The 15958-nt window shown below is 42.1% G+C and overlaps 1 protein-coding gene across 3 annotated transcripts in view; it reads right to left on the reverse strand.

The window, feature by feature from the left end:
* Positions 1-2102: 2102 nt before the first annotated feature.
* The window catches only part of LOC115108972 (serine/threonine-protein kinase tousled-like 1-B), a 29363-nt gene continuing 15507 nt past the window's right edge, over positions 2103-15958 (reverse strand). For all 3 annotated transcript variants that reach the window (XM_029633524.2, XM_029633530.2, XM_065012626.1), the window contains 21 exons: positions 11661-11791; positions 11404-11475; positions 10016-10054; positions 9655-9730; positions 9499-9542; positions 9155-9250; positions 8875-8961; positions 8690-8782; positions 7949-8059; positions 7671-7807; positions 7272-7460; positions 7080-7146; positions 6606-6703; positions 6189-6270; positions 6010-6101; positions 5616-5705; positions 5360-5529; positions 5112-5247; positions 4004-4115; positions 3819-3926; positions 2103-3535 (listed from right to left, as the gene is read on the reverse strand). In XM_029633524.2, the coding sequence (XP_029489384.1) occupies positions 3365-3535; positions 3819-3926; positions 4004-4115; positions 5112-5247; positions 5360-5529; positions 5616-5705; positions 6010-6101; positions 6189-6270; positions 6606-6703; positions 7080-7146; positions 7272-7460; positions 7671-7807; positions 7949-8059; positions 8690-8782; positions 8875-8961; positions 9155-9250; positions 9499-9542; positions 9655-9730; positions 10016-10054; positions 11404-11475; positions 11661-11791 (2201 nt within the window). In that variant the 3' untranslated portion in view covers positions 2103-3364. The remainder of the gene's footprint in view (positions 3536-3818; positions 3927-4003; positions 4116-5111; positions 5248-5359; positions 5530-5615; positions 5706-6009; positions 6102-6188; positions 6271-6605; positions 6704-7079; positions 7147-7271; positions 7461-7670; positions 7808-7948; positions 8060-8689; positions 8783-8874; positions 8962-9154; positions 9251-9498; positions 9543-9654; positions 9731-10015; positions 10055-11403; positions 11476-11660; positions 11792-15958) is intronic.

The raw sequence follows: 15958 nt of genomic DNA on the forward strand, positions 1-15958 counted from the left end.
TCAAACAATTATTTCCATTCAGTGTAATTTGGTATGATTCACTCTGTTGGCCTGCTGCATGTTAATTGTATTGAGCCTTTCAACATTTTCTGCTATAAGTTTTTAGATGGTCAGTGGAAAATAATATTGGTGCAACAGCTGATCAAGAATGCTGCTGCTCATGTTAACTTTGCCCTTCAGTTCCATCCTGTCACTGGCTCCCAGTTACTGCTAGCATTAGATCTAAAGCATGCCTACTCCACTGGGCAGTGAAAGAAACTCAATCATACACGCAAATAATCAGACTGGGTCACTGTCTGGTCAGCAGGCTCTTCTGGCACTGTCTCATCGGTCCTGTCTGACCCCAACGACAAAGGAACACCTATCTTCCCTTCTCAATGATCCCCAATATTGTCAGGGAGCCAAATGTACATTCAGGTGTTCACTCTGGGCTACGTCTACAATTCCAGCAGAATCCTCACAAGTTAATCTTTACAAGCACAGGTTGAGTATAGCTATTTTCCTTTGCCGCAATTGAGAAAAGGTAGCCAGACTAGATACAGTGCATTTGGAAATTATTCAGACCCTTTGACTTTTTCTACACACAATACCCCATAATGGCAACGTGAACACATGTTTTTGGATTTTTTTTGCAAATAAAATTTAACAGATACTTTATTTACATAAGTATTCAGACCCTTTGCGATGAGACTCAATTGAGCTCAGGTGCATCCTTTTTCCATTGATAATCCAAGGTTTCTACAACTTGAATTGAGTCCACTTGTGGTAAATTCAACTGATTGGACATGATTTGGAAAGAAACATCTGTCTAGATAAAGTCCCACAGTTGACAGTGCAAGTTGGAGCAAAAACCAAGCCATGAGGTCAAAGGAATTGTCCGTAGAACTCAAGAGACAGGATTGTGTCAAGGCACAGATCTGCACAAAAACATTTCTGCCGCATTGAAGGTCCCCAAGAACACTGCCTCCATCATTCCTAAATGGAAGACGTTTGGAACCACAAACTCTTCCTAGAGCCGGCCGCCCAGCTAAACTGAGCAATTGGTGAAGGTCACTGACGGAGCTCCTTTGTGGTGGGAGAACCTTCCAGAAGGACAACCATCTTTGCAGTACTCCACCAATCAGCCCTTTATGGCAATGGCCAGACTGAAGCCGCTCCTCAGTAAAAAAGGTACATGACAGCCCGCTTGGAGTTTTCCAAAAGGCACCTAAAGGACTCAGACCATGAGAAACAAGATTCTCTGGTCAGATGAAAGATAGAACTCTTTGGCATTCATTGGAAGAAACTTGGCACCATCCCTATGGTGAAGTTTGGTGGTGGCAGCATCATGCTCTGGGGATGTTTTCAGCAGCAGGGACTGGGAGAAGTGAGGATAGGGAAAGATGAACAGAGCAAAATACAGAGATCCTTGATGAAAACCTGCTCCAGAGCACTCGGGACCTCAGGCTGGGGTCAAGGTTTGCCTTCTAAACAGGGCAACAACAACCCTAAGCACACAGCCAATACAATGCAGGAGTGGCTTCTGAATGTCCTTGAACAGCCCAGCCAGAACCTGGACTTGAATCCGATCGAAAATCTCTAGAGACCTGAAAATAGCTGTGCAGCGACGCTCCCCATCAAACCTGACAGAACATAAGAGTATCTGCAGACATGAACGTGAGAAACTCGAAATAGAGGTGCCAAGCTTGTTGCATCATAAAAGACTTGAGGCTGGAATTGCTGCCAAAGGTGCTTCAACAAAGTACTGAGTAAAGGGTCTGAATACTTATGAAAATGTGATAGTTTATTTTTAATACATTTGCAAACATTTCTAAAAACCTGTTCTTGCTTTGTCATTATGGGGTTGTGTAGATCGATGAGGGGGAGGGGATTAATCCATTTTAGATTAAGGCTGTAACGTAAAAGTCAAGGGGTCTGAATAGTTTCAGAATGCACTGTATGTAATTTAAGATGGGACTGGAATGCTTTGTAACTTGTCAGAACTACACTGACTGAAAAGGCTCAACTTCATCCATCCATCAAAACATACACAAGTCACAGAACACTGGAGAGCTCCTCCCATCGTAGTCTCCAAAAGAAATACGTTGTATAGCATGCTGCGATTCCCTGTTATTTATCATCATTTATTGTTTTTACAGAACTGTACATTGTGTACCCAGAGTGGAACATACAGCCCTAAAAATTAAGAGCAACATCAAAAGCAGCAAAAATTTTAAACAAATCGGAAAAGAATAAGAAATTGTTAAAGGTCCAATGCAGCCATTTTTATCTCAATATCAAGTCATTTCTGGGTAACAATCACCATACTGTGATTTTTAATAGAAAACGTGGTCATAAACAAAACATAGCAATTTCTGAAGCAAAGAATTGATAGTGGTCTGAGTAGGGAGGGGAAAACTGAAAACGAGCTATTATTAGCAGTGAGGTTTGGAACTCTTTCTTATTGATCTATAAACTAATTTACCGCCTGGAGATGTCAGCAGGCAGGCCAAAACTCCATCCCACCACACAGGCAAACATTTCAGGTGGTCTTGTCAAACAGCTCTTACACTAAAGGGCATCACCATAATTATCACAATTTCACAGTATTGTTCCAACCTCAGTGTGGTAATGTGTATACAAAACAAAAGGGGAAAGTCACTGCACTGGGCCTTTAAACATGTGTACAGAATGGTACAGCTGCAGTTCGAAATCTGAAAATCGTCTTCTGTACAGCAAATATACATGTACTCTCGAAGAAATTCATTAAAATCTTCCTGCATAGGATTCTGTACATTGACATTTGGTTATTTTGTGCATTCAACATTAGTATGCTGCCTGGGCCTAAATGACAGATCCCACATATGCTAAAACATTACATTCTCATGGCTAATTGTACAACCCAACACTTTCTGAAAATAAAAAACATACAGCCGAATTGGTGAAATCATTGCATACCTACAAAAAAAACATGAATGTCCACTCCTAGAAGGTAAATCATCCCGGCAGGACCATGTTCATTCTTCTAAATGGCGGGCTGCCAGGTATACCTTAGGCCCTGTAAGGCTTCCACCAGCAACTGTCTAGTCACATTTATTCAAGGTACTGTCTGTAGCAGTGCTCTATTCAACCTTCACAAGGTAATTTACTCATGTTCTTTTAAACATCCATTCATTAATAAGTCTTTAGTAAACACCCATTTGAAACCCAGAACAGTCCAGGCGAAGGCCAAATTCCACACCATTCAGTCTACAGGGTCCAAATGCCTTCCAATACACCGCTGGTTGGCAGGCAGCTCCTCTCTCACACACCTGGTCCTGTGGGGGAGAGGGCTCTGCAGGCGTGGTGCAGCCAGTCAGTCAGTCAGTCAGTGCACAGCCGGCCCTCAGTACGAGATGATGCTGGAGGAGGCAGGTCCTGAGCCACCAGCGCCCAGCTGCAGATTCCCTGAAGAGCTGGACCTCCTCATGTGAGGGAGCAGGTAGGAATCCCTTCCCAGCTGGTGAACATCAAACCGGTCCTCCTTCCTGTATGCCAAGCAGCGCCTTATAAAGGCCTTGGGGAATAAAGGAGACATCATTCAAAGGACAGCACTCAGAACCAATTAAATGAAACATTGGAGTAAGACGCTGAGTATGATGGCGATCATGACTTATGGCTGGACAGAAATGCATCTCAAAAGGGGCTGTAATGTCGATCTATCTTGTATGAACACTAGAGGTCTCAACAAAAGCAATGTTTATACAGGAATTGCTAAATCATTAAACAATCCCAAAATATTAAATAGGAGTGACAATTGCTGTCAGATGATAATATTCAGAACAACTTCTCCCACAGACCTTAGCTTCATTACTGGCAACAGGCTTGACAGGAAACTGAACTTCGGTTGCTTTAAGAATAGTGTTCTCCTGCAGGATATCCTGCTGAGACTGATTGTGACCAAATGGCTGAAAGATAAAAATAAGGTTAACTTATCTTTACAAAACTTATTTTACAAGTCGATAAAGCCAGTTCTAACACTTACTTTTCTTCCATATAAACACTGGAAAAAGATGATGCCAACAGACCACACGTCCACCTTGTTGGAGATCTTTGGAGGTTCTTTGCCAACAACAAAACACTCAGGAGGCAAGTACCTTTGAGAGAACACAAAACAAAAATCTGTCCATATGTCATCATAGCATCAAAATCATGTCCTGGTCCTGATAGAGCCTTCAGAAAGTATTCGTACACCTTGACTTATTCCAAAGTTGTGTTACAGCCTGAATTCAAAATATATCTCTCACCCATCTACACAAAATACCCCATAATGACAAAGTGAAAACATGTCTTTCACATACTATTTTGCAAACCCCAGGCATGCGGTCATGTGCTTTTTCCCCCAGGAGTAGCTTCCGTCTGGCCACTATCCCATAAAGACCAGTATGGTGAAGTGCTGTAGAGACTGTCATCCCTCAGGTTCTCCCATCTCAGCCAAGGAACTCTGTAGTTCTGTCATAGTGGTCATTGGGTTCTTGGTCACCTCCCCGACAAAGGTCCTCCTTGTCCGGTTTCTGAGTTTGGTTGGCCAGCCAGCTCTAGGCCGAGATTGGGTAGTTCCATATTTGTCGTCTTTTCCAAAATGACGGTGACCACTGTGGTGAAAATAAACTTTCTAACCTCTAGAAGTGGTTTTATACCCTTCCCCAGATAGAATTGTGATGAGGCATATTTCTACTGACAGTTCCATGGGCTTCATGGTAGAATTTATGCTCTGACATGCACTGTCAGCTGCAGGACCTAGATATAGACAGGTGTTTCTTTCTAAATCATGTCCAAACAATTTGGCCACCGGTGGACTCCAATCAAGTTGGAATGACATGTCAAGGATGATCAAATTGGACCGTCAAAGCAAAGGGGTGTGAATACTTATGCAAATGACATATTTCTGTATTTAAATTTGCAAAATAAATCCCTTTGTTTTACCTTCGTCATTATGGGGTATCATGTGCAGATGGGTGAGAAAAAGAAAAAAAATACTTAATCCATTTTGATTTCTGGCTGTACCAAAGCACAATGTGGAATAAGTCAAGGGGTGTGAATACTTTGAAGGCACACTGCATATTTATCCATATATGGTGGCAGTTTGCTACCAGTAGGTCCCTGCTCCTTGTGAGGTCAAGTCCATGCCATCTGCACCGTAGCTGTCGTCATCCATGATTTTGGACAAACCGAAGTCTGTGATTTTGATTTCCCCACAAGCTGTGCCATCAACAAGCAGGATGTTACCTTGAAATTGGAAAAGAACAAGTAAGCACATAGCCTCAGAGAACACAGGATCTCTTTACAGATGGAAAGGTAACCATAATATCCCTGCAGTGTGTGAAGTGTGTCTGTTCACCTGGCTTGAGGTCATAGTGGATGATGGGGGGCTTGATTTCGTTCAGGTATCGGAGTGCATTCACAATTTGCATGACGATGGAGCGGGCCTCCTTTTCTGACATTAGCTTGTGCTGCTTCAAGTAGAAGTCCAGGTCATTTCCTTCACAGTACTCCAAAACTGTGCAAAACCTGTGACGGCAACATAAAGGAACAATGTGTAAAAGGCAGTGATGAGAGGATGTCACGAGAACATACCGTGAGGAAGGGTCACTTACGTGTCTGTGTCCAGTGAGAAGTAGTCATACAGCTTGACGATTCTGGGGTGGTCCAGCTGCTTGTGTATTCTGTACTCTCGACAGGCGTGTCTGCAACAAGGTGAGCAGTGTTACCATGGGCAACCAAAGGAATGACTCAAGACAGTAGGAGCGCAGAGAGGTGGAGGTATGACTGATTGGCTAACCCAGACACTAAGCGGACTAGAACAACCAAAGGCTTAAAGCCAGCGAATTACAAATAAAACTGTGCCATTGTTACAGTAAAACTGACATAAAACTGACTCTGCTTTTCTAAAATTATCTAAAGCAGAGCAATGCTTTTTAAAAAGTTACTTTTCACAGTGTTGATGAACAGAACCTGGCAAAAGTGGCAATTATTTAATGTTGAACATACTTGTGATAGTTCTCTTTTTTCTCCTCCCGCCAGTTCTTGTTGAGCTGGTGAATTTTCACAGCAGCATACCGTTGCTCAATCAAGTCAAACGCCTGTAATAAACAGAAAAGTTCTGACTGGTCTATTCAAACAAAGACTTGCAGATGCAACTGATGACACATGAACTCCGATAGACTCACCTTGTAAACTTCACTAAAGCCTCCTCTTCCCAGAAGATGCAGGAGTAGATACCTATCGTTCAAAGTCGGATGGTCTTTGAATCTTTAGCGGGAGAGAAAAAAGGAAAAAGGGTAAGCAACTCATTACGAACGAAGTCAAATGGTAGGACTTCCACCAACACAAAAACTAATAATCCCTATAAAGACATTAAGTTGAACCTTCTTACTGAAATGCCAGTCGGTGAAAAAAAAAAAAACTGGCTCATTTTACCTCAAGTTGCAGAATAGAAAACTGACATCCAGAATGATTTGTAACGTACTGTGAAAAACACCACGACATGGCCATTACTGCCTCACTGAACAATCTATGGTTGTCAGCAGGAGCCCTTGTGCATATGCCCTGACGTCACAGAGATTCATTCCAGTGATCAGACTCACTGTGAACTGTCCTCATTATTTATTCTCTTAAGTTCCCGAATGTGAAGGTTCCGCACTCTCTCCAGGCGCTCCAACTCCGCCTGGATTTCAGCTTCTTCCTGTAATGATTCACACAAACAGACATAAAGAGGAACATCAGAGGACTGACTACAAGGAGAGGGGAGAGCATCAAAACCCACTTCTACACCAAGGCTGACAAGTCATTTTAAAAACTAACGCTTGACGTGGTAGAAAGTCTGTCTAGGGAAATCAGTCTGATGCTTAATCCCTATGAAAGCTAATAATTCAATATACTATAAGGTTTGGAGAAGAAGAAAAAGCCACAGGATCTCTAGGCAGTCAAACTAATAGTGGTTCTATATCAGGATGTCTTATCCCCATTTCATTGTCTTGATGAACAATGGTGACATATGAAACAATGAAAGGTCAGCTCGTGTTGCCTGGCCCTGCCAGGTTGGGCATCTACACACTGACCTTTTTGAGATGGCCGAGTCGCAGTTTGTAAATCTCCTCCTGCTCATGGTACTCTGCTAGAGTCAACCTTCGGAATGAACCAACAAAATAAATGACTAATAAGAGCAACAGGATCAGGCATATATGTTCATAGATATCTAGCGTCTGGTGTGTTTAGGCTTAGCCACAAGTAAGGAGGACAAGCGCACTCACAGCTGAGGTAGGCTGGGCTTGAGAAAGGGATCGTTCTCCGTGCCGTTCACTGCCTTGGTTTTGCGTTGCTTTGGCTCAGAGTTTGTGGTTGGTGCTTGGGAGTTGCTGGAGGATGGGGGTTTCCTCTTTGCTAGGAGTTTTCTCTGCTTCTCGATTTCTTCCCTCTGTTGGTTTATCCACTCTTGCTGTCTGCAGATAAAGATGTTATATGCAATCGATACCATTTCCCGCTACACTTGCGCTTAACCCTGGCTAAGGCTTTAGAATAAAAAGGAAAATGGTACATTTCAGTACTAATTCCACAGATGTCTTTGATCCCTGGTTGAAAGATAAATACATGTAGCTTGCCAACCATATCATAGTTGAAAGTTAAGTTGACCTGGAACCTAAGGTACTCACTTCACTAGGTTTTGGAAGGCAAAGCCATCTGTCCACTGCTCTGTGAAGGAGGCTCCATGTCGTACAGTGGTAAAATGGCCTAACCGTAGTCTGTCTTGCATACTCTTCTCCCGGCACGCCTGCTTTTCCTGGGTGCTCTAAGCAACACATACACAATGTCAGGCATCACGGACTGATACGCAATACCAGATTACTCATACGGAAATGCAAAAGACTTGGCACAACGTCAAAAGCCAGACATGCCGGGCTTTAGACATTCCACTTTGAAATGAAAGTACCTTTTCTATGAGCAACTTCTTGCTCATGGTGATGCATTTATTTAAGCGTTCTTTGTACTTTTCAAGTAATTTCTGTTGTTCATCTATCTGTCTCCTGAGATCACAGTTTGCCTATGGAGAAACACACATTAGGTTAATCATTACAATTCTAACAGTCTAGCATGGATAACATGCATTTTTGTATGTACTTTTGAGTCCACTGGCAGCACACTGAACAGTGTTTTAATTGATCTGTGTTCAGTTGTGCCAGAGTAATATATCACTGACACTTAAAGTTCTTAACTTCTTTGGAATAGGGGGCAGCATTTTCACTTTTGGATGAAAAGCATGCACAGAGTAAACTGCCTCCTACTCAGTCCCAGATGCTAATATATGCATATTATTATTAGATAGAAAACACTGAAGTTTGTCTGTGAGTATAACAGAACTCATATGGCAGGCAAAAACCTGAGAAAAAAATCCAAACAGGAAGTGGGAAGTCTGGTTTGATTGATTCTATACTTAGTTTGACAAGTTTCTACGACCTGTAATATAACTTTTTGAACTTTTCATCCGACGTTCGGCTGGACTTGAACGCACGTTTGGATTTGTTTACCAAACGCCCTAACAAAAAAAGCTATTTGGACATAAATGATGTAAATGATGAATGATGATGAACGGGGTTTCGCAGTCCTAGACAGGTTAAGTCCATCATTGTGTTTATGCGGAGGTTCTTTGTGCTCATTAGACAGCTTTTCTTACCCTAAGCAAATCATCTATTCTGCCTTCTTTTTTCTCAAGGTCCAGGTTCTTGTTACTTTCAAGGGCAGCCAACTTGAGCCCCGTCAGGTCAGTCTGCAAAGAAAACAAATAGAACAAATTCTTAAAATGCACCAACAGTTATTCAAAAAGTGCTGAACGCACATACTAATGGTTGTCATCCTCACCTGCACACATTTGACTGCTAGCTGTTTAGGATGCATCACATGGTCCCCAAAAGACAGACTCGTAGGAGATGAGCCGTTTTGCCTAATCTGAAACACAAGGGACAACAATTGTTTGCATATCGATCTAATTATACCATCAATATTACTTATAAACATTGACTGTTTAAAATAGGCCGGTCTGGCTCTGGGCTGTTCTGGCCTGGACAAGGATACTTGCCGTCTTCGGTTTCGAATGGCAACAAGCGGTAAATTAATTGAAGTGGATATGGGGGTAACTTACACTGGAAACCTGCGCGGTGTGGGAATGTGAGTTCTGGGGTGAGCGGATCACTGGGGGGAGACCTCTCACAGGACTGGACCCATTCCCTCCTTGGAACTGGAGAAAGAGAGGCCACCAGTGTGAGTGCAATCATTGTTTTTGCCAAGTGGCAGGCAGAAGCACAGAAAGCCTCCTTTATGTTTGGTTCTGTTTACTGCCTCTGAGTGAAATGGAACTTCATTGATATTCTCCAAAACAGAACCTCTCAGATGAACACCAAACATGGTGCTCCAGCACACAGGGACATTAAGAGTAGAACTTTCACTTAAAAAGCATTTAGCATGCGCCCAACTCATGTAACTTACATCAAAATAATCACTAATTTTGGGTCCTCGCACGATAGACTTCCCTGTGAGAGAGAAAATACATTTACCATTGACAATCATTTAGAAATTATGGCCATCATATAGTAGTGACTATTTGTACCCAGAGCATAACAGAAACGGATTAAGGGACGTTACCTTGGCTGCTCTCTGATTGGATATCAGGTTTCCTTTTTCTTCCCCTGGATGATTCAGAGTGTTTCTTTTCAGGAGTCTGTCCAAGAAAAACTCAGTTTAACCAATAACCACCATCATCTGGTAGGTTATACAAGTAGAGTTACTTTGATTCCTTGAAATGTCAAGATGAGGATGTAATGACGGTTTTGAAAAACAAAAGCGTTGTGAATATACTGTAGCAGCAGCAAAATGCCTAACCTACAGCCTGCTAAGGGAGTTCCTGAACGTAGGTGAACTGACCGACCACTGCTGCCTACCGGCCCAGCAGCTGACAAATGAAGGGGAACATAGCCTAGTATTCCAAATACAATGGAGTACCTACCGAATATGCAGGAGAGCTCCCCCTTTTCACATCTGAGCTCTGCAAACAAGAGAGGTACAGAGAATGAGTTCAATGTAATGAAATACATGACTAATATCGTTTATAATTAGCCTGTTTTGACAGAGATTCATTGTATTGGAAAGCTTAAGACTAATGGAAGAATTTCAACAGTTGAGAGAGGATGTTTATCTATGGCCAATGCAGCCCGTTGGCAGTTTTGGGCCACAGGCTGAGAGAAATAAAGACAAAAGCAACTAAAGCAGGTAACAGGTAACTGTGGCACAAAGATTAACTAGGCTTTTCTAATGTCTGATTCAAATCTCAATGACAGAGTATACACACACTGCCCAATTCTGATCTTTTGACCAATCACATCAGATCTTTTTCAGAACCGATTTGATTGGTCAAAAGACCAATTAGTTAAAAATAGACTGCCTGTGTAAACGCAGCCTTCAGGAGCTATACTTATGGAGGGGGAAAAAAATAAGATCGGTCCAGGACAGAGCCTTGTGCAGAGAATCTGCTGACAGGTGCTAGTCTGATTGAGTGTGTCAACAGTGCATCATTAGGGAGTGTATGACGTATGGTAGCATCTGTGTGGGTGACATCTGTGCAGATTCAGCAGCAGAGGCGGCCAGAGAGGATTTATTCTGCCTCCTCCTCTCCCCCCTCGATCATGCTCACACACAGGCCTCCATCCGTGACTTATTAAACCAGTCAAACTGTACAGAAGGGAGGGGAGCAGACAGGCACCTGCAGTCAGGTTGCTAGTATACTCGCACACTCCACTGCAGTGGTTCAGGCTTCTTTATTCCAGACAATGTTGGAGCCCACCACCCCACATAAACAGGCTGCGACACTGCAGCCCCACCCAAGTTGGAAGCCATTTGTGTTTTGCCTTCATTAGCGTAGAGCTGTGCTGCCAAACACAGGAAAACAGTGTGGAGGGAGGCGCAGACGCAGCATGATGCCTGTGATCAGACTGCCCTGGCACAGACCGTGTTTGTACAGAGAGGTGAGAGCTTGTGGTATGATGCGTCACAAGGCAGTTTAATTACAACAAGATTCCGCACATTTTTATTCTCTCTAGAGCTAGCTCCATCTTAGGTTGCGTCTGACATTTTCACCAGTGACAGAGGATCATATGAGGGTCCAGCTCCTCTCCCTCTGTGGGATCTCCCTGCTCACGCCAACCAGCCCACATCTGACATCCAATCAAAACATAGGTCTAATCCAAACAAAGGATGGAATGTCAGACAAAAAAAACACTGAAAAGCCATGAAAACCAGTTATATTGTCTGACAAGAGCCCGTTCAAACAAACATGCACATCGATTCATTATATAATGTTTCACTAAAACTGTAACACCACCATGTTAAGAAACATACCTCTGACTCTTTGTCACTGGAAGACCCCAGGCTTCCAAAACTTTGATTTGAACAGTCATTGTTCGTCATTCCCTGAAAACAAAAACAGAGGTACGTCATGACGTTCTTCTGAAAAGAAACCATGACAACTCTTTACTTTATTTTTGTTACACAAAATAAGCCTAACAGACAATTAGACTAGCTGAAAACATGCAGCCAAGTGTTACTGTAGTAATGTGAGTGTATGGGGATCAGGGGTTTGAGGCAAGCGCACACACTTTGGTTCCCCCGCTGGTGCTGCCAGTGCTGCCCCCGGTACTGCCCCCAGTACCAGTGACCGCACCCATGAAGCGAGCCTCCAGCAGCTCCTGTCTCCGGGGGTCCAGGCTGTGCAGCTCCTCCATGGTGCCTGGAAGAGAGGAGAAACACCACCTTAACATTAAAAGGTAAACCACTTATTGCCTACTCCTCCTTACATCCTCACATTCCTCTCAGTCATCCAACGCTGCAGAGTAGACCAGACTGCATCATGATCACCACTTTATGTCAGGCCTTACTTGAAACGTTTAAGTAGGACATTTTATGAAACACAATTTTATGAATGGTGACCATTAGAGTAGGATGCCAAGCCTGGGACAGGCAATGTAACGTCACAATTTTTATGTTGCACCTTACTGAACTCGATCTTAATGTATAGCCTACTCAGCAGCCTTACATCTACCTATTCTTTTAGGCCTATCCAAGGAAAACCAGTAAGTCTGGCTCTTTTTACAATTTCTTCATGACAAAATTGAGACAAACTACAGAAAGCACACCGAGGTCCACCACTATCTGAAAACTGCTGTATTTCATTGACTTGATCTGAAGTGTCGACCATAACTGAGACCAGGTATACAGCTAATTCAGTTTCAGGCTGACACAGGGATACTTCAGGATTTTGGCAATGAAGCCCTTTATCTACTTCCCCAGAGTCCAATGAACTCTTGGATACCATGTTTAGGTCTCTGCATGCAGTTTGAAGAAAGTTGCCAACTAGCGTTAGTGCAATTGCTAAATTGCATTAGCAAAATTAAGCAGTCTACGGTAACTGCTAGCATGCTAGTAGATACAGTACCATAGACTTCCAGTCATTGCGGCAACGCTAGTTAGCACTGGCTCGCAAAATTTCCTTCAAGGGATGCAAATTCGGTCAATTTCATTGCCGACTAACCAACAGTTACAATTGTTCCAAACAGTCAAATGAAGTGACCAACAGAAAATACTATGCATGGAAGACATTTTTCATTAAAACCTTGAAAAAGAAAAGAACACGCGACAATAGCAAGCCTATCCTCTAATATTATCGAACATGAAACTACAGTAATGAAGCGGAGACTGAACACATTTTCAAACATTTGCCAAAATGCAATTTGCGGTTAGACACCGTTCTAAAAAGACGCATCTGATGCGAGCCGTTTCATGTGACAGAGATGAACATCTCCATTTGAAACTTTGAGGGAAAATGTAAACATGCAACAACGAGGATGGGTTGTTAATACGATTAGGATTGTGCCTTTGGCTTCTGGACAACTAAATAGTTGATATGAAATCCAGTACTGAGAGAACGTCTGAATCTCAGCTGTTTCATGCTGCTCCTCCCTCTCCCACTGCTCCCTGCGCCTGTCAGTTGTTTTTGTGCATGGGCTGCATCTCAATCCACCGAAGGGCAGCCTTCCGAATCGGCGGTGGAAGGTGGCCGAGGTACAGCTGTGCTTGTCAGACCGCGAGACGCCTCGAAAAAGTCTGCATCAGACCAGTTTGGCATACTAACTAATATGACCACTCAATGGCAAGATGAGCCCCTCACTAACACAGCGATGTTCTCAGTGGTACTCGGTACCGACTACTACCAACTTGTTTGTAGTGTTCAGTTTGGGCTACACACTAATATGACCCGTCTATGGGAAGGTGAGAATCTCAAACATGTCTGTTGTTTTAGGAAGCCCACGAGTGTCACACGGCTCGCCTGTAGGTAGGCCAGTATCAGTAAAAAAAATTTTTTTTAAATGAATGGAAGTATACCAAACATTAGGAGTGCATCTGGCACCTACTATGATACCCCGTTCAAAACGCAATTAAATATTTTGTCTTCCCCATTCACCCTCTGAATGGCACACATACACAATTCATGTCTCAAGGATAAAAAAAAAATCCTTCTTTTGACCAGTCTCCTCCCCCTCATCTACACTGGTTGAAGTGGATTTACAAAGACATCAATAAGGGATCACAGCTTTCAGGGCCTAAAATTAACACCAGCCATGTTGGCGGGTGGTCAGGGCTCCACAGAGTGAGCATTTCACTTCATTTGTAAATAAAATTAGTAAAGTATGATCACATTTACAGTACCAGTCAAAAGTTGACACCTACTCATTCCAGGGTTTTTCTATATTTATTTTACTATTTCCTACATTGTAGAATAATAGTGAAGACATCAGAACTATGAAATAACACTTGGAATCAGAGAACAGACTAGCAGCTGTCCACACAAACATACTTTTGGGTCATGTAGTATCAATATTTAAAGTTTCAACTGCTAGGGAAGAAAAAAAGAAGAAGAAAGAAGCTGCTACTGGTCATACTCAATTTCACAGGCACATATAGGACTTGTCACGTTACTACAGTAACTTCCCGCACTTAAAGGGGCAGGTGAATTTCTCTCATCTGTAATATTTTTGTGAAGACTTCCGTCACAAAATGTATGAAATTAAGTATACCACATTACTTCTTACTAGTAGTACATTTATGGTTTTAGGAATATTACAAAGCACGCTCATCTGCTTTTGCGTTTTGTTGGTGTAATTGCAACAAAAAAACAATATTTGGGTTGTTAAAATCTGAGTGGGTGGTAGATTAAATATATATATAATTATAGGCCCTGATAGCTTTCACCTGGTAAGTCTCATGCAAAGAGCAGGTGTTCTTAATGTTTTGTATACTCCAAAAGTAGTTTAGTGCCCCAAAATGTAGTATTTCTTATATATAGGACAGACACTAAAGTAAAACGGAGTTTAACTATTTTGCAGATATGAAAAGATAATTTAAAAAAATAATAATAATCTGTAAAAAACATCAAATTCCCAGTTAATGCTACAAAACCAACTTTAAGGTTTTAAAAATAGGTTATATTTGACTCAATTCCATGATGTAGAGTAAGGCATTGTTGGCAGAATAGATGGATGCAGTTCAATGCATGATGAATATAATTCACCAATACATTTCCTGGTAGTCCCAAAAATATTGCTCTCAGGTTGTAACTCACAGCTGGCCTGGTACATTGTTTGCAACCTCCACCCATTCAGGATTAGGGCTGGGCGATATGAACACAATATCAGTATTAGATTTTTTGAATAAATACTCAATATACTTTGAGTAGTTCATAACCCTAGGGTGGCAATACAAATAAGTTATTTCAAAATGGGGCTTCAATACAACTCTAAACAAAAATACATTTCTGTACTTCTATCATCATTTCACACTGTGCCACAAAGCATGATACGAGCCAAAATAAATCTAGACCTAGTTAAATTGGTGAACTGGTGGAATCATGGAAATTATGATTAACCTAATTCTATAGTTGGAAACAGTGGGAAGCACCTAGAATAAATTGTCTGACATGAATAAGTCAGTGAGGAATTATTGACAGAGTAAGAACCAGTGTTGGTCAGTGTTTCCAGGTGACCCCAATTAGATGTTACATGTTCTCTTACTTCATGTAGCTAGTTAGGTGAATGAATATGTTGGCTATTACTCTCTGATAAGCCGGTTTGTGCAGTGGCATCTTATCTAGGCCTACATCAGAATCGGTACCAGGCTGTATTAGCCAACTAGCTGTGTTTGCTTTGACTCTTAGTACATTTAGCAAGCTAGTGATTAGCCTCAGCAGCTAAAAAAAAAATATTGTAGCAAAACCTTGCTAATAAAAGAAACTAGCAAATAGTAAGATGCACAAACGAATAGTGCAATTATAGAAACGCTTGTGGAAAGCAGCATGTCACCAACATTGTTGCATCCATCGACCCATGCAGAGTGAACGGCAAGAAAGTGCTTGGTCCAACAACTGCTCTCTCCTTGAGTGACAGGGGGCAGGGCTTGTTGTGGTTAGTGGCATTCAGCAGCAGGGAGAGATGAGTCAAATATAAAACAGAGTAAACTATCACATAGACCCCTTTCTGTGTTTACAAACGAGGGAGATGTGCGCAAGTTGGTGGCAGAACACCAGTTCTTATTGAACGCCAGCAACAGAAAATCTGTGCGTGACGTCAGTGTGTGGTGTACTGGAAAAGGGTCTATTTAACAAACCAAACATTGAAACACTTATAGAAGATAAAGTAAAAACTCAAACTGGTCTGTGCATCAATACCGGTATACAGTAAAATATAGCATACCACCCAACCCTGTTCAGGTTACACCGTTTTAGTTTATGACTCAATATTCTGGACAAAAATGGATGAAACTAAGGCTGGGAATGTCAATACAATCATCTGTGGATCTATTGGGGCGGTATGCAAATTGAAGTGGGTCTAGAGTGTCAGGTAAA

The sequence above is a fragment of the Oncorhynchus nerka genome, linkage group LG3 (genome assembly GCF_034236695.1).
Source record: "Oncorhynchus nerka isolate Pitt River linkage group LG3, Oner_Uvic_2.0, whole genome shotgun sequence".
NCBI classification, from domain to species: domain Eukaryota; kingdom Metazoa; phylum Chordata; class Actinopteri; order Salmoniformes; family Salmonidae; genus Oncorhynchus; species Oncorhynchus nerka.